Source organism: Cetorhinus maximus, chromosome 4, assembly GCF_964194155.1.
Source record: "Cetorhinus maximus chromosome 4, sCetMax3.hap1.1, whole genome shotgun sequence".
Taxonomy (NCBI): Eukaryota; Metazoa; Chordata; class Chondrichthyes; order Lamniformes; family Cetorhinidae; genus Cetorhinus; species Cetorhinus maximus.
The window spans coordinates 79,032,392-79,055,566 of record NC_135882.1 but is presented as its reverse complement, the minus strand read 5'-3'; the positions used below and the strand labels follow the sequence as shown (position 1 = coordinate 79,055,566).

Below are 23,175 nucleotides of genomic sequence, written 5' to 3'. Positions count from 1 at the left end.
GATGACCTTGGTGGACATCCTCTGGCCCACAGGGCATTTGATGGCCCCGCCTGGGAGGGAGCCAGTTCCACAGCTGGCTTCTCCCCAGTCGCCGCATCCTCATCGGATGCCATGGTCACTGGCAGAGGGGCGGAGGAGCTGCTGCCCTCACCTTGAGTGCCCTGAGAGGAGCCCACAGAGCATTCAGCAGTGCCATGGCTTTTGGGACACACATGGTGACCTGACTGCCTGCCAAACATACCACCCCATGGCACCCCGGCCTCACCACCACTAGTGGACCTAGGGGGCATGGTGGCTCTCCAGATCCATGGCCTGCTGCTCGAAAGCCGTAAGGATGGCCAACTGGGCCTGCCCTCCACCAGTCTGCTTTCGTTCAGAGGCATTGTGCGCAGTCTTCTCCTGAAAAGGAGAGAGGAGCATTGATTAGTCCAGCCTGCACCTGAATTCCCATCGCATCCCTGCCAACCCAGCCAGAGTGGGACATTGCAGGACTCCAGTTCTTTATCACCCCGCAGTTGACACACACTCACCCAAACAAGCCGGGCTGACTCCCGCCTCCATTGCCCAAATGCTGCCTCCTTTACAAGGTGTCACTTTGCTAAGCAAGGAGGCACAAGCACGTGGAGCACAAAGACCAGCAGTTGGTTGGTGCCCCGCCAACTGGAAGCTCCCCTCCCACCCTGACTTTGACATGCTTCCCAGTTCCAGCACTCTGCCTAGATGCAGACCCTTGACTTTCAAACCCATTCTATACTCTGGTTGTCAGTGTCACACATGCTGCAGATCCAGAACTCAACCCTCTCAGGGTGAACTGGGCATGGGAAATCTGTACTATCACACCCAGCGAGTGATACATGCCGTGAGGGATTCAATACCGTTACTGTACCCAGAGCTGTCCGGGGAGGGGGCGAGTGGGGGTGGCTGTGGTTGTGGGGAAAGGGTGACGGCTGCATTAAGTTACTTGAGGCAACATGGTACTCACCCTTCCCAAGTGCAGGAGATCATTGAATCTTTTGCAGCACTGGACCCATGTGCGCTGTATCACATCATGGGAGCGCTTACCCTCGGCCACCTCCTCTCACGCATGTTTGGTCAGGTGGGGAGGCCTCCGCGGAAGAAGGGCCTCCCGCTGTGCTGCCACCTCCTCCAGGAGGGCAGCTAGGCACTCGTCGGAAAAATGAGGGGCACACTGCCCCGCTAGCCTACCCTCTGGCCTGGCCTGCCCTGATGGCCTGCCCTCCAGACTTGCGTCAGGCACATTGCCTCTCTGATGTGCTCTTTGCCCAGCCATTGTGAGCAGCTTTGCAACGGCTGCCAGGCCTTCATTTAAACAGGCTGCTGGGTCACCATTGGACCTGGTAGTCTGAGCACGCCCACCGCTGCTGGCCCACTCCCGCTATCCACGAGAGTCGTGAACTACACTAGGCCCGCTTGTGTAAAATGGCAGCGCGGATCCGATCACCATCCATGCCCACCCACACCCGCTCCTGCATGGCCCGCCCGACATGGGGAAAATTCTCCCCTTGAAGTTCACACCAAATCATTCTATATTGATTGCATCTGCAAGGACTGCAACAACGCATGCTGTGGAGGTAGAGGATATCATGTATGGCAACTTCTGGAATTTCGTGTTTAACCGCGCATGTATAGATGACATGAGTCGCCATCAGTTTTACACAGTAATAGGGCAAATGCTGGCAGTTTCAGCATCACTGCAACCACAAATTGCGGGCCATAGAATCCATTTCTTTATAGTTGTTGGGTAGTACAGAACTTGAGTATTGCTGAAAAAAGAGAAATGTCAAAGCTTTTGTCTTGAAACTCATTAGGACATTTCACAAGAATACCAATATAAGGGGAAAACAACGATTTATACTGCTAGAAGAGAGTGCAGATTGGTTGGCAAGTGGACTCTGATTGGTAGAAGCGTTACCATGGAGAATGCAGTAATGATGGTAACTAACAGTTAACTGCCGAGCATTGTTTGAAATTTAAACCAGGCAGCTTGATCCTGATTGATCAAGGCAATGCCCTGAGGAATGAGTCAGTGAATGGCTGTCACTTATTTTGTTTAGCTGAAACAGGCGCAATGTGTGTACATGTTCTTTCTGTCTGCAAAGAACAGGGCCCTGTGTATTAATCAATGTAGCTTCCAGTGCACACAAATGCACCACACTATGAGCCCAATTGACAATCTTAAATTTCATTTATCTGAGAAAAAGACACCAAGTTCAGCTGTGAACTGAAAGTCTTCAAATGTCCTTTTTATATCATATAGGAACTGTGGCATCTGTAGCTGGCCTGCATCCTGGTCAATGCATCATCAAAGTGAATGGGATCAATGTGAGCAAAGAGAGTCACGCAAGTGTGATCGCACACGTCACAGCATGTCGGAAATACAAACGCCTGTTACAGGTAAGTCACTGTATCTTCTTTCTATCTCTAGCATATAAATTTGTTCATTTAAAAAAAATACTGTCTGCTCAAAATACTGGTTCAGTTACATTTAATATGTATCTTTAGAGTTTTCTTTACATTTTGGGATAAAAAAGAATTGTGTCCGAGTTTCATGTGGGCCATATAGGCATTGGATGGTGGAGGTTTGGGAACCCATGTAAAGCTTAAATCAGCATGTCTATTAGTTAGTAAATATCTGAAGTTGCTGGTACTAGAAGACCGTGGTGTTCTAATCTGGATCTATCCACTAATGAAAAAGCCGTGTTTAAAAAAAAGGACCACAAAATTCAAATGGGATAAACCATGTGAATAGCCTATAATTTTGCATTGCCAAGATCGGGGCCACAAGTTCAATGCCTCAGCTTTGTTGAATGTACTTCAGACATATTATGTTAGAAAGTACTTGCTGAAGCACAGATTTCTCATTCACTGAAGTAGAATTTCACTTCAAGGACTTTCACACAAAGCATCTAAGTCTAGTTAGCAATAATGAAAAACTAAAACGTGTAGTATAAAGGTAACTGAAGGACCCTAATAAATGTGCAGGTAGCAACTTTTACACATCTAGGGTCATGTGATAATATGGTACCATGCACTCCCTTTAAGTATAGTGAAAACTTCATAAAATCACAGGCATTGGATGAAATTCTGACTTTAAATAATAAGATATCTTTTATTTGAGCGTTTGTTATACGAACTAGGATGCAGCTGCAATGGAACTGTGACACAAATACACATTTTTATCCCAAGGTTTAAAGTAATTCTGTCACAGTAATGATGTGGTTAAAAACCAGCATCAATCGTAGAAAATATGGTCTGCTTTATATTTGATAAAATGGTTGCAACAGTTAGTAATTTTGACCTAGTTAGATTTCTAATCGGGGAACCTAATTTTTCCATCAACATATAAAGCTTTTGAGTGTTCTCAGCAACAAATCGAAATTCACTGATAATGGCAGCAAGTTGCACCATATGGATGAAGAATGAGAGAGGGGCAAGAATGGAATATAGAAATGCACAAAAATTACGAGCGGAATCTTGTGGGGGCAATGGAGGTCTTTGCCCCCAGCTAGACAGCCAGTGAGAGTCCTTCAACACCTCTTTTAGGGAAAGCCTGTCACACCTTGTGTCACTCAGGAACTTGGCAGGCCAGCATCACAGACACTGGGGACACAAGCCCTGCCTACTTGAGAGCTGCTGGCCAATCAGAGGTCAACAGCACTATTGAATAGCAGCACTACTGGGAAGATGGTGGCTGCTGCCGGTACTACGCTCACCCGTGACCAAGGATCGTTGTTGGATCCCAGGCCACTGTTGAGTGATGGGGTGAGGGGGGGCTCACGGGGCAGGGATTGTGGGGAGGGGGATGGGGTGGGGGAAGTCAGCCAGTGCAGGGATGTGGCTTTCAGCAGACATCCCTTTTCCAGGTGCTGGGCCTCTCAATCAATTTCCCACTTAATGGCCTCAATTGGTAGTGGGGCTGGGCGGCTGTCCGTGGGTCATCTCTCCATGGATTTAATCGGGGTGGAGGTGTAAGGCAGCGGGGTCCCAATCCGTCACCCTTCTGCCTGATTAACTGCCTGCTGCCACCAAACAGGAACGCCAAAAGATTCTGCCCTACATCTCAGAAACAAGTCATTAGGTCCAACCCAGCCATATGGGTGTTAATCCTTCACGTGAGCTAAAACATATTTACCCATCCTGTTCTCATTTCTCTTCCTCCCTTTTTCCTTCCAATCCAGTCTAATCTTGAAAGATGACATAATCCCTGACTCAACCACAATCATTTAATCTTGCACTCGTTCAAAGCCTTCTAACTAAAACAGTCTGCTTCTAATTGTTTTTTAAATTCATTCCTGGTTGTGGGTGCCATTGACAAGTTCAGCAATTATTGTCCAGACTATTTTGGCCTGAGCTTCTTGAACTGCTGAAGTCCATAATAAGAAGATGATCTCAGAAAACTGTTGGGTGGGATATTTCAGTATTTTGACCCAACAACGATGAATATATGGTGATTCATGCCAAAGCAAGATGGTGTGTGCCCTGGCTCTTACAATTGGTGCATTCCAAAACACCTCTTACCCTTGTTCTTTGAAGTGATACATGTTTGGGAAGTACTGCTGAAGCAGGCTTGGCAAGTTGGTCCAGTGTAACCTGTGGATAATACCCACTGCAGCCAGGGTATATTGGTGGCTGTGCAGACATGTGGATGAGGAGCCAATCAAGCATACTGCTTTGTTGTGGATGGCACCAAGCCCCTTGATTGTTGTTGCAGTTGCACCAATCCAAGTGAGAACATTCCATTTTGTTCCTGACTTGTGCCTTGTAGCTGGTGGAGAGACTTTGGGAGTCGGAAGGTGAATTATTTACCACAGAATACCCAGCTGTGACATTTATGTGGCTAGTCCAGTTGACTTTCCCATCAATGGTGATCCCCATAGGATGTTCATAGCAGAAGTTTCAGCAATGGTCAGGTAGTTAGGCTGCCTTTCGTTGGAAATGTTCATTGCCTGACACTTGTGTGCCATGGATATTACTTGCCATTTAACAGTCCAAGCTTTGATGTTGTCCAGGTCTTGACATATGTGGGTATGAATTGCTTCATTATCTGAGGAATTATAAATTATGATGCGCGCTCATTGGCAAACATCCACAATTCTGGCCTTATGTTAGGAGGAAGGTCATTGATGAAGTAGCTGAAATGGTTGGACTCAGGATGCTGCACTGAGGAATATCTAAACGCTGTCTTGGGATGATTGGTCTCTAATAATTACAATCATCTTCTGTTTTGCCAGGTAATTTTCCAATCACTGTAGAGTTTTCCTGCTGATCCTCATTGATATCAGTTTTACTAGAGTTTCTTGATGCTAAACTTAGCCGAGTGCTTAAGCATTGCATTTTCTTTCTCTTTTGGGCTTGTATAGTGGTTAAGTGCTTTCATAGCAATGTGCAATATGACGTACAATATCATGTACAAGTTGTTCCTAACTGCTCAAGTGAAGTATGAAATTAACATCTTGGACACCTTGATTAACATGAGCAGCTCTGAACCCCTTTATTCAGTCTGTACAAAATAGCAACAACAACAACTTTTATTCATGTCGAAAACATTCTAAGATGCTTCACAGTGCACTTTGGCTTGCTGTCAGCCTGATTAGCACCCTTTGCTTTCAGCTCCAGAAACCATAGTTAAAATTCTTCTCCTTTCAATAGGATACATAGTAACTTTAAAAAGTTCGTTATTACATAGGAGGGAGGGAGAAAACAAGGAATTACAGACCAGTTAACCTTAACCTCAGTAGTAGGGAAAATGCTAGAGTCTATTATAAAGGATGTGATAACAGGACACTTAGAAATTGTCAATGGGATTAGACAAAGTCAGCATGGGTTTATGAAAGGGAAATCATGTTTGACAAACCTGCTGGAGTTTTCTGAGGACGTAACTAGCAGAATAGATAAGGGAGAACCAGTGGATGTTGTGTACTTGGATTTTCAGGAAGCTTTTGATAAAGTCCCACATAAGAGATTAGTGTACAAAATTAAAGCACATGGGATTGGGGGTAATATATTGGCATGGACTGAGAATTGGTTAACAGACAGGAAACAGAGAGCAGGAATAAATGGGTCTTTTTCAGAGTGGCAGGCAGTGATTAGTGGGGTACCACAGGGATCAGTGCTTGGGCCCCAGCTATTCACAATATATATCAATGATTTGGATGGGGGAACCAAATGTAATGTTTCCAACTTTGCTGATGACACAAAACTAGGTGGGAATGTGAGTGGTGAGGAGGGTGTTAAGAGGCTTCAAGGTGATTTAGACAAGTTGAGTGAATGGGCAAATATATGGCAGATGCAGTATAACGTGGATAAGTGTGAAGTTATCCACTTCGGTAGGAAAAACAGAATGGCGGTGTTATTTAAATGGTGATAGATTGGGGAATGTTGATGTACAAAGGGACTTGGGTGTCCTTGTACACCAGTCACTGAAAGCAAACATGCAGGTGCAGCAAGCAGAAGGCAAATGGTATGTTAGCCTTCATTGCAAGAGGATTTGAATACAGGAGCAAGGATGTCTTACTGCAGTTGTATGGGGCCTTGGTGAAATGACACCTGGACTATTGTGTGCAGTTTTGGTCTCCTTACCTAAGAAAGGATATAGTTGCCATTGAGGAAGTGCAGCGAAGGTTCACTAGACTGATTCCTGGGATGGCAGGATTGTCATATGAGGAGAGATTGGGCTGACTAGGCCTGTATTCACTGGAGTTTAGAAGAATGAGAGGGGATTTCATTGAAATGTATAAAATTCTGACAGGGCTGGACAGACTGGATGCAGGGATGATATTTCTTCTGGTTAGGAGGTCTAGAACAAAGAGTCACAATCTCAGGATATGGGGTAAGCCACTTAGGACTGAAATGAGGAGAAACTTCTTCACTCAGAGGTTGGTGAACCTGAGGAATTCTCTACCACAGAAGGATGTGGAGGCCAAGCAACTGAACATATTTAAGAAAGAAATAGATAGATTTCTAAACTCTAAAGGCGTCAAGGTGTATGGGGAGAGATCGGGATTATGGTGTTGAGTTAAAGGATCAGCCATGATATCATATTGAATGGCGGAGCTGGCTTGAAGGGTCAAATGACCTACTCCTGCTCCTATTTTCTGTGTTTCTGTGTTTATATTATTTTATGTATTTATGTATGTCTTTGTCCCGAACTTTTTCCACCAGAACACTGCTGCAAGTTATAAGAAAGAAAGTATGCAGACTTTCCTCATTCTAGCTCTGACTGGGCAGCTCTGCCCACATCTCTGTTCTTAAAGTTCTGTCATCTTATGACAGTAAATTAATCATGTAGTGTGGAATGAAAATGATAAAATGGATTGTAGTCACATTATATTTCTGTTTTGGTTAAACAGCAAGACTGCATTCAGTGGGTGTATAATAATACTGAAAGTGCCCAGGAGGAGCTGCAGAAAATCAGTTTAAAGGCCCCAGGTTCAGGGGGAAGTGACAGTGGAATGCAAGATGGATTTAATGAAGGTATGCCAGAGGTAGATATTATGTGAAGTTGACACTTTAAAGGCACTTTGGATTCCAATTTGCATTATGTTACTTCTTTATTCTATTTTAAGTTTAATTCACTCCAGCTTTGCTACTTCAATTCTCTTTTCCAGCTGAGACTAATCTTTCTCTACTCTGTTTAAAGTATCTGATGGTATAATTAAATGACATTCTTCACAGATACTGTGTTTTTGTTTTTAAGCCATCCTGAGATATGATTGGAATCCAGCCTTATAGGTCTTGAAGTTTCCTGCTGACGCAGTTGAATGCAAATTCACACTAGTATGTGCACCAGCATGCATGTTCACAACATAAGACAGTTTGAAACCAATATAGCATGGACTATGTTTATACTGTACTGCAGCTGATATGCAGGAGTACCTGATGTGCCACAACCTCCTCTTAATGGTCTAACTAGTTTTTAGATAGAGCACGTTTGTTGTGTTTGTATTACATATTGGCATTCGCTCAATGCCCCTGATAACATGGCATCAAGCTATTTGACACCGGCAACATCACCCACCGGAAGAAGCCCAAAGAAACACTATTTAATCTATAAAATACACCCAAATCCACACATTAAATTACAAATGCACTGTTACATACCAGTTGATTCGTAAGTCTGCAAGATCCTTTCTTGCCTCTCTTTTAAAACACAGAAGAACCGCATCCTAAATTAATGGATATTAAAATCACTAGCAAGTCGTAAATAAAATGAACTACTTATTAAAGTTAGTTTCTTTTGTAATTTTTATGATAGCGTAAGTGAGGAAAGTGAAATTCTCCTCTAATGTTGTGCCTTCTGTTTAGGTTTAATATATGGGTGTTTTGGGAGATGAAAGATGATTCTGCGCATTTGAACTCAGCTGGATGTTTTCACTGCTGCTGGCTGACACCATTTCCTTAGTGGTATTTAGTACCATGACTGTTGAACTGTTAGTTTCAGTTTACTTAATGTCTTACGACTTCTCATTTCTGGGAATCAAATAGACATCAAAGTGCACCATCACATTCACATTTACAGAATTAAGCAGATAGCCAATTTTGTTTATTTGAATATATCACAGGTCAAAAGAAGGATATTAATTTTTTAATGAAATTCGTATTTCTCATTCCAAAATTCAGGATTAAAAATAGAATTCACTAGTTAATTTTCAGAAATAGTGGCATCTGTGGCAATTTTAACAGCATCCTCCCCCCACACCCCTCCCCATCAGAACTGGCAGGACAGAGTTGGGGGGTTGAATTTTAAAAATGGGTACCCCAACCCTAAAGCACCTACAAAAACAAACATTGTGGTTGCTGGAAATCTGAAATAAAAAGAGAAGATGCTGGAAATACTCAGCAGGTCAGATAGCAACCATAGAGAGAAAAATCAGAATTAAGATTTCAGGTCAATGACTTTTCATCCGAACCAACGTACCTAATTTTGGTTTAACCAAGACAGATTTGGGGTCAGATGAATAACCTGATCTGTAGTGACTGGCTGCTAATTAACAATATTTAAATGAAACTCGGTGCCTTAAATTTTATTAGTGATTTGGATTTAACGGCTGGGCTGGGTTTCCTCGGGCCCAGCAGCTAAGGAGGAGCAGGACCTGCCAGGTCTAGCAGGTAAATGTTTTTCCAGCAGCTTGTGGTCCACATGGATCAGGAATGCTTCTCCCTGATGCCTCAGGTAAACCTACTGTGATTTTCCTCCCTTCCCACAATTACTGTCCAGGCATCTCACCATCTCCACAATCTCTTCTCCCATTTTCTCTTCCCCCTGATCTACAGACATCTAGTGCACCCCACCAGCCACATTCGTCACTGCCATTGGTCAGCTACCACACCCCGCTCCCCAGGCTAATCCTCTCTCCTACAATCTCTTCAACCCTATAGCCTCCAGCAACCCCTGCCATTGGCTGATCACTTCCATGACCTTTCACCCCATTATCTAATCTCCCTCGCTGCTTCACTCTTTGCTGCTGTGCTCTGAAATGCATTTCCTTGTCCACATGACCTCCCAATCTTCTTGATTTCCCATAGCATAGGATTTCCCACCCAACATCTGGCCTTGAATCTTGTTGGCTGTCAGGAGGGAGATGGAATGAAAAAATTCTAATGAGCTCCTGCTGTCAAATTCGGGAGGACTTTTGTACTCCTCCCATTTCTAGGTTTCCTCATGCTGACAGGCCTTCCTATCCCTCTGATAAATATTGGGATCATGGAGTTCCAAACAGCAATTGCAATGGATAGAATCTTGTATTATTAGATAACTATAAGAAATATGCATAAGTATACTTGTTATGAAGAAGTGGCATCTGATTATCAATAAGAAAGATTGAAATTTCTGTCACTGTAAACATGCTATTCATTTGGAACTTATCAAAAAATATACATACAATGTGAGAATTTTATCTTCAGGGTTTGCATTAGAATATAAATTGGTGGCAGGAGCAGGTTGTATATCTGAATACTGTCTGTACTGTGCGAGGTATGATATTGTAATTGTGCTCGATTGCACAATTTGGTTCTGGACAATAATTTTCCCTTGTTTTAATCATTTTCAAACTTAATACTATAAAGAAGAGTAGTTATTTTATGAGTGGAAATGGAAACAAATGGCTGCTTCTTGATGCACTAATTTGTAGTTTAACTTCAAAAGTGTAGCTGCATGTTAATAATATTGGTATAAAAACATTGGGCCCTAACTTCCAAACTCCCCAGCGTCGGATTTGGGAGTAACCCCAAAAATGCCTTGGGGGATCCTTCTTGGAAGTTCCCAGCTAAGTGTTTGCATGCCAATTGCCTAGAAGAGCAGACTTCCTCTAGATAATTGCCCTGCACTGGGAACTGTCTGAAAATGCAATTTAAAGTGTAAAGTTCAGATGGTTCTGCCAGGGTTACACCAATAGTTACCCAGAAAAGGTTAGAGGAATTAAAACCACTTCTAACTTCTGGGTAACAATTGTAACTCCCAGACTGACTCCCACAGGACTCCCCCCACACCCCCAGCACCCCTCATGGAACACCCCCACACCGCTGACCCCTCCCTGCAGACCCGCAATGCCCCCAACCTCCAAGCGCCCATGGGCCTGACCAGACCCTCACAGACGTCCAACACCCACTGACCTCCAGTTCCCCCGCCCCCCTGACCTAAGACGCCCCCCACCCCCAACCTCTGACCCTACCCGAACCCCATACCTCTGACACCCCCACCCTCCACCTGAACCCACCAACATCCGATCTCCTCACCCCGACATCTGACCTCCCCGCATCCCCCTCTCTCCCGACCCATCATTTCCTCCAAAACTCCGACCCCCTAACCCCCAGCCTCTGACCCCCCCACTCCCTTGTCCTCCGACCCCTCCACCCGAACACCCCGACCTCCAATGCCCCCACACCCCCAAATCCTGTACATGTACCTTAGACACTGGCCTGTCAATTTCACTGGGCCCTTTAAGCTTACCTGGTTTATGGCAGCTAGTGCCATATAAAGGGGGCATGGCCTCCTTGAATCTGCCGGAGCTGCACTTCGCTGGGGCCTGTGAGGAGTCTTTCGAAGTAGGCCCCAAGCAGCTCCGTCAGCCAGATTTTCAAGCGTGGGTATGTACTTATATCTTCTAATTACTGCGGGCCATCTCATTCCGACCCTAGTTGGAAGTTATGGCGCATTAATAGATTTGACCTCAGTTTCTAAAACCAGAAAGTGTATTCCTTTTAAGTGCTCACCACATGCACATAGATTCTGTATTTATTTTGTTTTGTTTCGTCTTGAAGTAACAGATTGTCAGGATGATACTATTTCTCCCCCCCCAGAAGTCTTCGATAAGTTTAATACAATGGCTTTAATTGACGGGAAGAAGGATCATGTGAGCCTAACAGTAGATAACGTTCATTTGGAATATGGTGTTGTATATGAATATGACAGCACTGCTGGAACAAAATGCCATGTTCTGGAGAAAATGAGTGAACCAAAAGGATTCTTCAACCTAACTGCAAAGGTATGATTAGAAGGTTGAATGAGGACACCTATTCCTAAAATATAATGCTTTATAAACAAGAATTGGCTTATCAACAACTGATGTGTAGAATTGGCATACATTGTTAGTGTTGGTGCCGTTCAAGCCCACTCTTTTGTCTCGATTGATGGAGGTTGGTGCACCACATTGACTTCTATTGATGATGCCTCCCATAAGTGATGCATGGGTTATAAAATCAGTGGGCAAGGTTGGTGGAGGTTGGTGGAAAAGGCTGGGAACATTAATCTGTGCATGGAGGGAATGAAAGCCTGAGTTTATTATTTATTAGGGAGTTTTTTGTCAAGATTCTAATCTGCTTGTAAAGGTAAATCGCCACATGAGATACAACAATGTAACTTTGTTTTGGTCTAGGAGTTTCTCTGCAGCAGGTAAATGCAAAATAAAGGTGTTACAATGTCACTACTAATTCATGAGGTATTAACAATATGACAAATTTACATAGGCAAGTTCTATCATAAATATCAACACAGGAATTAATAATGGCAAAAATTTACAGCAATTGCGTACAGATGTAAGATTTTAATATATACTTTTACTGATATTCTGCTATCCACTGTGATGACAAACCTGGAAAAACTGCTTCCTTTAGCATCTATTAGCCATGCAAACTTCTGCCCATTTTAATGTATTGGTGCCACATTTTGGTTAGACTGAGGACTCAAATGAGGGTCACACATGGTTCTGCCAGATTTCTGTCTTGTCGGGAACCTATCAGGATTTATGTTGGAATTGGGCAAGGGGCAGGTGCCACTTGCACCTACTCTTTCTCTGTGCCATTAGTAAAAAAAGGAAAGTGAAATTGGTTGGTGTTATGCGGCAGAATTCCTGCCAGAAGTGCTCTCATCACTGTGAAGCAGTCGTTCTGATGTGCCCCAAGCATATCCTGGCAGGGTAGAGCCCTCAAAACCTTGAAAGACGAGATCCTGCAAGGAGGATGTTTCTCTCTTTTTTTTGGAAATCAGTTTTCCTGCTATTAAAACTGTCTGCCTAGCATTGCCAGCACTCTGACCGTGTACTCCAAAACACCTTCCCATCTCCTTACCCTAGTGGGTAATCCGGCTGTGTTTTAATAAGGCATGGCTGCCTGCCTAATCTGTCTAAATGTCCCTCACCCCAGAAATCCTGCTCTGGCATTGTTATGGTGAGGGATCAAGACTGACATTTCTGGTACAATATGTTTTACTGTACTTTTTTAAAAATAATGAAAAAAGGGATGAGAGATTTACAGAAATATTCCATCATTCTAAAATAAGGGTCAAATTAAGAAATATTAGGTAAATGTGGGAATCATGTGGAAGTGTTAGGAGAAAATCACAGGGAAATGAGAAATTGCTGGACAGGAAATAATTAGGTGTTACAATTATGAGGTTTATGAGATTATATTTTGGGACTGCATCTTTAAATTTGGGTAAATGAAGGAGGTCATCTGACCTGTTCCGCAGTCTATCTGACAGTAAGCCTTGTTGGTTTGATTGTTAGAGATCAATGGAAGGCTTAGATTGTTTTACTAAGAAGAAAATGCAAGATATTTATGATTTAGTTGCAACCTCCATAGACACCGATAACTTTTAAAGAGAAATTCGAACAGCTGAAAGAATTACATGTCAGGTTTCAAGTTTTAAACTTTTTCTGTAACAAATGACTAAAAACACTAATTACAAAACTCTATTTTCTTTTTGTAGGCAATGTATACTTTAAACTACAGAAAAGAGATTCACCATTTAACTTTTAGAATGATCGAAAGTCTCACGCTACAGTTATACATGATGCTGTCCCTTAAATGGTCCTCCAGGAACCAATCTAAAATTATTCTCTGATCCTGATGGCTTGTTTCCTTTTTACTTTCCTAGCCGGGTAACTTCTGCTCACAGAACTGGCTTTCACTGTGTAGGTTACACTGTAGAATCTTTCCCTCCAGCTCAATCTATGTGAGTCTTCTGCCATACTTTAATCACAAACTCGGGCAGTTCAGTCTTAGCGCAAGCTCTCACACATGTTCTGCATGGTGAACAACAGAGTTAGCGTTTTCACTGCTTCGGGTGCATGACTGGCTGCCTGTATCAACTGCTCTCAGTCTCTTAGATGGCTGCAGAGCACTCCAAAACAAACTGTGTCTGTCTGTGATATTCATGGATTTGTAGGAAAGCCTGTAACCTGATCTTAAAAATGGCTTCCTCTTCCATCTTCCACACGGCAATGTGAAACACATTAGCCTTGTATATAGGTAGAAATGCTATTTAGCTATCTTTGATCCCAACTCCTTTTCACCTCAGAAGTATATGGATAATTTACAGCACAACTGTTTACAACTCAATTCCTAAAGCACCTTTCTGGAATTTGGGGAGATTTAGGGTCTATTCATTGTATACTCAAGGTATTGTCTCCAAGTGTAAATACTTTGCACCTGCTTCTTAGTAAAACAGTCTAAGCCTTCCTTTGATCTCTAAGAATCAAACCATCCAGACTTACTGTCAGGCAGACTGCAGAACAGTTCACATCTCCATTCATTTACCTTAAATTTAAAGAGACAACTCCAAAATATAATAATCTTATAAATCTCATAATTGTAACATAAATAAATTATATTTAAGAATGTAGAATTTAATAAAACAGCACAAATAACAATTGAGACCTTTGCCTGAAACAGATTGAAACACATTGGTGTTTGATGTTCTGGGATGGATAGATTGATTGTATATTACTCCAGAAGTTAGAGCAAGTTTTTGGCTGATTCCTAGTGTTGTGCTCGACGAGCAGTCCCTCACCAGCAGTATGCAAGATCTTCTGAATCAGCTGGTAGGTGAAGTTAAGGTATAGATCAGTCACGATCTAACAGAATGATGGACCAGGCTCCATAGGCTCTTCTTGCATTCTTATTCGAAGGAGCTGGTGAAATGGGCAGATGGCCGCTGGGATATCAGTGATATCCCTTGTTGTCCTAGTTATTAACACTGACCAGGAGTCCTCACTCCAAAATAACAAAAGTACTAAATGAAGCTAATGCTGCACTTGTACTTTAGTGGAACATACAATGAGTATGTTAAAGCAGTACTTCCGATATTTGGAAAGATTAGCAAGGATCCAAATCTTCAGTGCTGAGAAAGTATCCTAGATCATTTGCACCTTCTTCCTGTCTTTGACTAGTTACTCGATAGCCTTCGGACTCAACATTGAGTTCAACAATAGCAGACTGCAATCTCTGCACCCATTTTGTTTCCCTTTTCTTTGCATATTTTGGTTTTGCTCTCATTTTTTGCTTCATTTTGTTTTCAGAAGACAGCTTTCATCATTCTGCTAGTCACACCTCCTCTAGATATATCTTTTGTTTCTTTACTTGCCCCGTTACCACCCCTTTGGCCCTACACCACTAACTCTTTTGTCATTTAACCTCTCCTGTCTTCCATCCTATCATAGACATTCCGTTTTGGTTTTTTTCCCCACCCTCACCCCTTTTCCCTTGCTTTAAACTATTGAATTTCTAACTTTTCCCAGTTCTGATAAAAGATCATCGGGACGAATTGAGTGCTGGACTGAAATCAAACCTCTATGTCATCAGGTTACTTGCAACTTATTTTCCTCTTTACTTTTATTTTATGATGGCATCCACATCAAGAGATGGCCTACACTACACCTAGGCTGTATAACACACTTGCTTGGAAATGGTGAGAGTAGGCCTGGGAGCAGTAACTTGGTTTTTCCTCACTGTGCTGTGCTTTGGCATAATGAAGAATGGAAAACTCACTTCCTGAGAATTGTTGGAAATGTTCCGTGCAGCTCCACTGTATTTTTATCTTGAGAAATTAGCTTGTTGCATGATAATTTCATTCGGTGCACTTTCTTTTTTCAGTCTATAGCTTGGAATGAAACTACAATTTATTATATAACATTTCTTTAACAGATCCTTGAATGTTTGGCTAAGAATGATGAGCAGTTTGTAGAACATTGCAGCAGACTAAGCTGCTTAGTTGAAGGAATGCCTCCTGAACTGCATTCAAAATTCAGCATTATGCGCAGTGAAAAGCTTGAGCACATTAACCGAAGGATCACAAACTATAAGAAGGTAAGCAGATTTTTGAGGTGCTGAGATTTCAAGGAACCTCAACTTTCATCTGCAAAACTGCAGACATCACATGGAGAATTTAATGGAAACACAATTTAATGCTGATTATGCCTGTGTTTAAAGCTACTGATCTCATATAATTCTAAGAATTCATATGAATTTGTGATAAAATGAGTTTGGTAAACATGGAGAAGCTTCTTTATTATGTGGATCATAATGCAGGTAAAATAGTCATCTCTTTCACTTCGCAGTACAGAACTTGTATATTGCTGATTATGGAGACAAGTTGCTGAAGCTTTTCATCTTGCACTCATAAAGACAAATGCAAGAACGCTAAATTTCAAAAGATCACAATAATTTAAATGACAGAAAAGGGTGCTGATTGTTTGTCAAGTCAACTCTTATTTGCCAAGGCAACAGGGAACTTTTGGCTCCCCAAGCTCCCGGGTAATTCAGAAAAGACATCAGGCTTGAACATATTCCTTTTGTTTGCAGAAACTGGGTCCCTGTGTATGAATGTATGTCGCTTCTAGCAAGGATAAATGAGCCACATTACGAGCTCAACTAATTATCTTAAATTGGTTATTAGTGTAGCTATTAGCATACTCGGGATTGTTCAACAAGAGCTGCCCAATCATGGAATCGCATATAACACTGGACATTTTATTTTGGGTTTTGCAAGCGTGGGCTAGTTGAATACAGGCTGCACTCTGCCAATTACAGACAACCGAAGGAACAGGCTGTTTGATTCGATAAGCCAATTGTTGGTCCCTGGTAGGTTCCAGAACATGCTGTTCCACGAAACTGTCCAGAATACACTCCATAAATTCACCCTCCAGGCTACCATTGCCTATTTGATTTGTCCAATCAATGTGAAAATTAAAGTCACCCACAATTATTGCAGTAACTTTCTCCCCAATTATTTCTTGATATATACTCTGTCCTACTGTGTACTTACTGTTCGGGGGCCTATAAACTACTCTCACTTTTGAATTCTTTCCTTTTCTATTTCTTATCTCCACCCAAACTGATTCTACATCTTGATCTTCTGTCCCCTCATGATTTTGAATACCTCTATCAAATTTCCTCTCAACCTTCTCTTCAAGGAAAACAGTTCCAACTCCTCCAACCTTTCTACATAACTGAAATTCCTCATCCATGAAACTAATCTCGTAAATCTTTTCCACACTCTCTGTAATGCCTTCACATCTTCCCTAAAGTAAGGTGCCCAGAACTGGATGCAGTACTCCAATTGAGACTAAACCAGTGCTCTTTATAAATTTAACATAGCTTCCATAATTTAAGTCTCTGAATTAGTCTAACTTTTACAAATTAACTTATTTCCGATGATTTTTTTTCATCTCTTTCGTCTTTTCAAGGACACTGAGTTGTCTCAACTCACGGCTGCCACTGGAACCTTCCTTGTCTGTATGCTTCAGTGTCATAGTATATGGTGCAATTAGTTACAGAGCCACTGGGGGTCTTTGATGCAGTTTTCATATATTTTGGCTTTATTTTTGTTAAAAGTGATGGAATTAAAACCAAGATAGTTTTTAATGTAACATCAATAAGTATAATTTGTGACTGTTTCAATACTTGTGGTTTAGTTTTCACGAGTTCTGAAAAACCGAGCCTGGCCGACTTTCAAGCAAGCCAAGTCCAAGATTTCACCATTGCACAGCAGTGATTTCTGTCCCACCAATTGCCATATAAATGTGATGGAAGTGTCATATCCTAAGAATGCTGCATCACTGGGCAGTGCATTTGGTGTACAATTGGACAGTCGGAAACAGTCCAGCAATGATATTGACCAGAAAAGCTTAAACCAAGGTAAGATCTCTGCTCTCATCTCTCATTGACTTTGCTGAAAATATATAATGCATGTTTGAGCTGGGCAATCCAAACCTGGCAGATGTGCAAACTGCATAATTATTTATTACCCAACCTTGAAAGTCCACATATTATTCACAGTTTCTGTCTTCCCATCCAAAATTCTTGTTTACACAAATTCTTTGCTTGATGATACTGCTGCAGACAGAATTGCCAATGTAGCAGAATCAAAAATATAGGCAGTCAAATGAAGTTTTCCGTAGTGTTTATATTGACATAATTTGTCTGATTTCAAGAGCAGGAACATGTTTATAGTGAAAGCGCAATACTAAGGATGGAATATTGTGCCCTCCACCAAGGCATGTTTGCTAGTGGGGAATATTTAATCAAGCAGGAGGCTGGTGGGTGAGAACCTGCTCTGCAAAGGGAGAAGACAGTTCAGAGCTTAAGTCCCAGTCAGGATACTCTTTCTTGTTTGAGCTCTTGGGAACTTGCAATTCTCTATAAAATATGACACAGGTTGTCTTGACCTCTTCTATCATTTTGAGGAGATACAGGGCTACGCAGGCCTCTCTGCTCAAGAGAGAAAAAGAATCGTTATGGAAGACGCACATCAGCTCAAAGATTTGTTTGCTCCCATATCTTATTGGTTCCAGAATCATGTCTATGACCGGGTTACTCCGGGCCTATAGAGTGGTGCGGCTGATGTTTGAAGCCAGAAGTTTCTCAGGCATAGTTATTTGTTCAATAGGACCGTAACACTGGCTCCTGTGTCCAGTTTAAAGTTTGTGAGGTGGCCATTAACTGAAATGTACGCATTCCAATATGAAAATACTGGGTCTTTGACCTCACTTGTGAAGCATGGCTGTGCATTCTCTTGGCATGCAGTCTTGACTTCATGAGTTATCTTTGGGTCTTCTGTGCATGTAGATGTATTGGCCTTGCACAGTTTGCTGAAGTGTCCAGTCCTATTACACTGAAAGCATTGGGCTGAAATTGCAGGAGATTGATTTCGCCGATGGGGGCGCTTTGCTTTATAGCGCTGGCATGATTCCTCTGCTCAGCGGTTAGAGTATCGCTTCTCTTTTCCTGGAGTGTGCCTATTTTTGTGCTGTTTAACTAACTGGACTGTGGGTTTCCTTTGTACCACAATTTACTTTCTCATCTTAAAATGGACCTGTGCTGCACACACAGTTCAGACTGCCTAACAATTTGGATAGCTTTTGCGAGGGTTCGATCTTCCTTCACTTGCAGCATATCTAAGAGTGCATCATCCTGCGACTATTCTATCTCTGAGAAGTTCAGATTTTAGGTCTCTGTATTCATAGCCTTCAGCCATCCTGTACAGATCATTAATGAATGCTTCTCTTGGCTGCTGGACACATTTATGAAATTTAGCCTTTTTGAGGATTTTGTTGCTTCTTAGTTTAAAATAAACATCAAATGATTTTAGTACTTCTTCAAATTTAGCAGATGATTCGTTGATTCTTTGTCTAGCAATAATGTCATCCACTATCGGGCCTACCAAATAAAGCAGTGTGATAACTTGTTGAGCTTCTGTCTTTTTATCCAAATCTGAAGCAATCATGTATCTAAAGAATTTTTTTTCCAAAGTCCCCAATTATGTGATTGATCTGGGCCTTGGATAAGTCCAATCTGATCTGGAAGAGCGGATTTCTAATCCATGGTTAAAAAATTTTCAAGGGCAGTATTTTACATCCCGCGGGCCGGTGCGCCCGACCCGATTGTGCATAAAATAGCGAATGATGATGTCGGGCGAACATCCTGATGTCATCGCGCACTCGCACGATATTTTGGCCGGCGGGCTCGCACGAGAGTCAGCAGCGCACCTGCCAACAATCAAGAGGCCTATTAAGGCCATTAATTTATTAATTAAGAAAGATTTTTTGCTGCCCGTCCAACGACCTGAAAATCCTGCCCCAAGTAGGTTCAACTTTAAAAAGTTGCTGAAATTTAAGATGGCGCTGCTGTTCCTTTAAGGATAAAGGGCTTACTGACTTTGGCGGGCTCTCGCTACAATGATACTCACATTCTGCCTTGACATTTTAAACAATGGCTGTTTGGATCGACTGGCTGCAAACTTCCCTGTTTCAGCACAACGCATTAAGGTCACGAAAGCGTCTAATCCTGCCCTTTGCTGGACTTTAAAGCTGATTATTTAACCGCGATTCTTCCAAATTGATTCATTAATTTTTTTTCTTCTTTCAGAGTGAGCTCGGGTGCCACATTTTCAGACTCTGATTCAAGAATCCGCCTGGCCCGGTGCTTTCAGAAATGGGCTGCTCTTTTAAAAGACCAAAAACATTTTTAAATTGGTTCTGGCCAAGAATTTAATTTTTTAGCTCACCCCTGCTAGGTCCTTTGACTCTGTAATACGTGGGAATTCAAACTAGATCTCCACGTGATCTCAGGAGGCCTCACCTGCACAGTGGAGCATTTTTCTTCTGCCCTCTGCTTCCAATTCTGCTATGGAGCTTCTCTCACGTGACCTTTCCCTGTGTCTTCACTTCATCTGCTTTCAGTCAGGTCAGAATGCTGCTACTTCAATTTTCCAGCTTTTGAATTTCTGCTCCAGATTCTCTGAGGTTCTGTGTTTTTCTAAGAGCTGCCACCATGTTGGATACTCTTCGGTAGGCCTTAATGAAGTCTTCGTAGTCCTAAGTAGGTTAACTGTTTGCACTTATTAACGACAAGAACTATCTACCTACGTACAGTAAAGAGTTCAAGCTAGGAGCTTTCTCCATGCTTGCTTGTGCACTCGGCTCTGTCTAAGACTGGATGACTGCTAGGTGTGGGCCATGTGTTCTCTTACATCACTATTTGGGTGATACTGTACTCAGTCCCATATTAACCCTATACATGCCAAATTCTTATACTACACCTGCTTCCTCTGACCTTTCCTTGCATTCTCATTAAGTTTTCAAATCCCAGATGGCACAGCAGTGAAAGGTGAATGATGGATCTGAAAATGAAGAATGGAGGTTCCGCTGAAGTCTGCCTCTGGCACCTGAGCCATTGGTCTCAAATCTGCTCTAAAAAGAAAGTTGGATGATCATTACTCTCACATAGATGCATTGAAGACCATTTTAAAGCACCCAAGACAGATAGCAGGGGTCACCATGAAGTTCCTCTCTGCCAGTACGTGAGAAGGAAAAAAACACAATGTATGTGGTGGTTGGTGGTACCTGGAATATCTACATTCATTCCGTCTTACAGAGATGCCTCCAACCTAGTCAGTGTATCCAACATTGATACATCAAGCACTGACCTTCAGGTGAGGTCGATCGGAGAGTGTGATGTGAAGCAGCTTCTGGGAGCTTTGGGGTGCTGTCTCTTGAGGTCTGCCTGATGCAACTGATATAATTAGATCTTCCCTTCTGGCGAATAATGGGCACTCAGATTCAGAATTTAGCACAAGTGGTTTGCCTAGAATTTTCCTTTGTTATAGAAATCTTTCTCTTAATAGGAGTCTTCACACTGATGACAGCTTAGGTGCCTTATCCAACCAGTCCTCTCAAATGACTGATCATGTAGGTGTCAGGATGCAGGACCAATCTCTCCAGTCACCTATAGCAGTGATCCAACCTCCCAGGACTTAGAAGCATTGAGATGTGGGCCACCTCAATCCCTAGAGGCCCACAATGAAACAGCACAGCTAAGATCCACTCACATCCTTGGTACTTGGGTAGCACCTTGATGTAGTATCAAAATTAGTTTAGTAACGGAACAAAGAGGCATCATGGTAGTCATGACAGAAACGGAAGCATTTGTTGTAAATATGCGACAAAACCTCTTTGGGATCTGAAGTCCAGTGTTCTACCGTATGTCTGTTTTCTCATCTTTATGTTTGAGAGAATGTTCAGAAGTTAGTTTGTAATGGGTCACACATGAGTCTATTTTAACTTATCCTGTTCGATGGAAGCTGGGGTAAATCATGAGTTGTTTTCTTACTTAAAGAAGAATAATTTCTGAATAAATGCTGCTCCTGTCTGGGTATGCTAGATTGCATAATCACTTCCTTTATGGGATAACAAACATTTACTGACTGACCTCTAATGAAAGACTTGACAGAATATGACTTTTAAATATTCTTAAAATTTATCTTACTGGTCTTTTAGTCCTAGCACACAAATAAAACCCGTGCAAGATGCTAACCCCATCGATTGGCAAAAAAAGTCTTACTGTATTTGAATGAAAATTGCTGACAAGTAGATACATTTAGGAGTTTTGCAAGCATTCATTGGTAATGTCACCGAGCAGTGCTATGTATGTGGTTATTTCATCAGACAGATGAAACCCAAGTCATTTATTAAATGACTGGAATCATACTCTTATTTGACAGGTATTTCATGTTGACATGAAAATATCGTCAGGTACTCTTGTCAGTACCCTTACAATGAAGGAAATTTAACATTTAGCACTCAATTTTCACATTGCTGTTATTTTGTAGATGAATTGGATCCAGTGGAGTATGTCCATCATTGCATCACCACCATGGCAGCTCCCTCTGGACATAGTTTGGGTCAGCAAAATGGGCCTGGTCTGCACTTCCTCCTAAAGGAAAAGGATGTGGAAACTCAAGATGCATACCAAAAGCTTTTGAATAAGCTACAGACAGTTGTAAAGGAACTGGAAATCTATATTGCTCAGATAGATGAGTGAGTACACTAGACTTTCTTATTTAATACTGATGAAGATACAGGGCTGACAACTGTAAGTTATGGTTAAGTAACTTTCCTCTGGTTACTATAAAATGCAATACTCAACTTATTAAAACTTCTTACAGCGAATCTACCTGGTGTTGTCCTTTCTCCCATTTCCATTCAACAATGGATGTTTCACTCACCTAACTAAAAAGGCCCGAGCACTATAGCAGTTTACCCCTGGAAACCATTCTTGCCTCCATGAGCTAGAGCACAGCATATCTGTGACTTATTTTATGCAAGTTATATAAAGGCCTGGCCAGCTTTATCAATGGTGGGAAACCAAATATACTTTAAAGTAACCACTGAGCATTCTGGTGTTAAACCTCTTACATTTCACAGGTAGACTCAGCAGTCAGGCAGCACTGAGTAGAATATTAAACAGCAGCTTCAAATATGCCAATCTGAATGAAATTAAACCCAGAACCTCCGGGGATGAAAGCGAAATATTAATCAAAATCTGAAGTCATCAAAATGGGCCATTGGGGATTCATTCAAAAGTAATTACATGTTGCTCAACTTGAATGAATTTCTAATTCACAGTGCTGTTCCTCTTTGAAAATCAGGAATGCAGGTGTAGAAAGTAAAAGTGTTATCAAATGTTTACCATCATTTCTGCTGTTTATGTAGCTGCTCTGTTCTATGTGACACAGAGGTGGTTTGTTGAAAATTTTAGTTGTCTGGTTGGCTCTTGCCCTGCTTTTGTGAGGGCTGAGTCCTCACCATTCCACAAACTGAGAGCTTTGTGATCCCTAGAGGTCTATTAAATATGTGGGCAAAAATGAACTAAAAGAGGTAAATACATTGTTTTTTCTAGAACATTAATGGCACGATAAAACAACTGAAGAACATCGATTTTGATTTGCCCTTGCCAAATATCTGTTAGAAAAGCAGGAACCTGTCTTAAGTTTTTGGTTTAGTTCAAAAAAGTTGGTAAATGTTCCTGAGCCTTACAGAGGCTGATAGTACAATCCTGGAATTGCATTTACCTGCACCCTACATTGCTCACTTCGAGTGA

General features: G+C 41.9%; 1 protein-coding gene across 3 annotated transcripts in view; it reads left to right on the top strand.

The window, feature by feature from the left end:
* Positions 1 to 23,175, top strand: part of prex2 (phosphatidylinositol-3,4,5-trisphosphate-dependent Rac exchange factor 2) — a 675,068-nt gene that overhangs the window by 335,841 nt on the left and 316,052 nt on the right. For 2 of the 3 annotated variants that reach the window (XM_078540383.1, XM_078540384.1), the window contains exons 20-25: positions 2,279 to 2,415; positions 7,371 to 7,494; positions 11,320 to 11,504; positions 15,442 to 15,603; positions 17,211 to 17,433; positions 21,905 to 22,112. In XM_078540383.1, coding sequence (XP_078396509.1) covers positions 2,279 to 2,415; positions 7,371 to 7,494; positions 11,320 to 11,504; positions 15,442 to 15,603; positions 17,211 to 17,433; positions 21,905 to 22,112 — 1,039 coding nt within the window. Of the gene's footprint in view, positions 1 to 2,278; positions 2,416 to 7,370; positions 7,495 to 11,280; positions 11,505 to 15,441; positions 15,604 to 17,210; positions 17,434 to 21,904; positions 22,113 to 23,175 lie in introns of all 3 variants that reach the window. The other variant, XM_078540381.1, reaches the window with a different exon arrangement.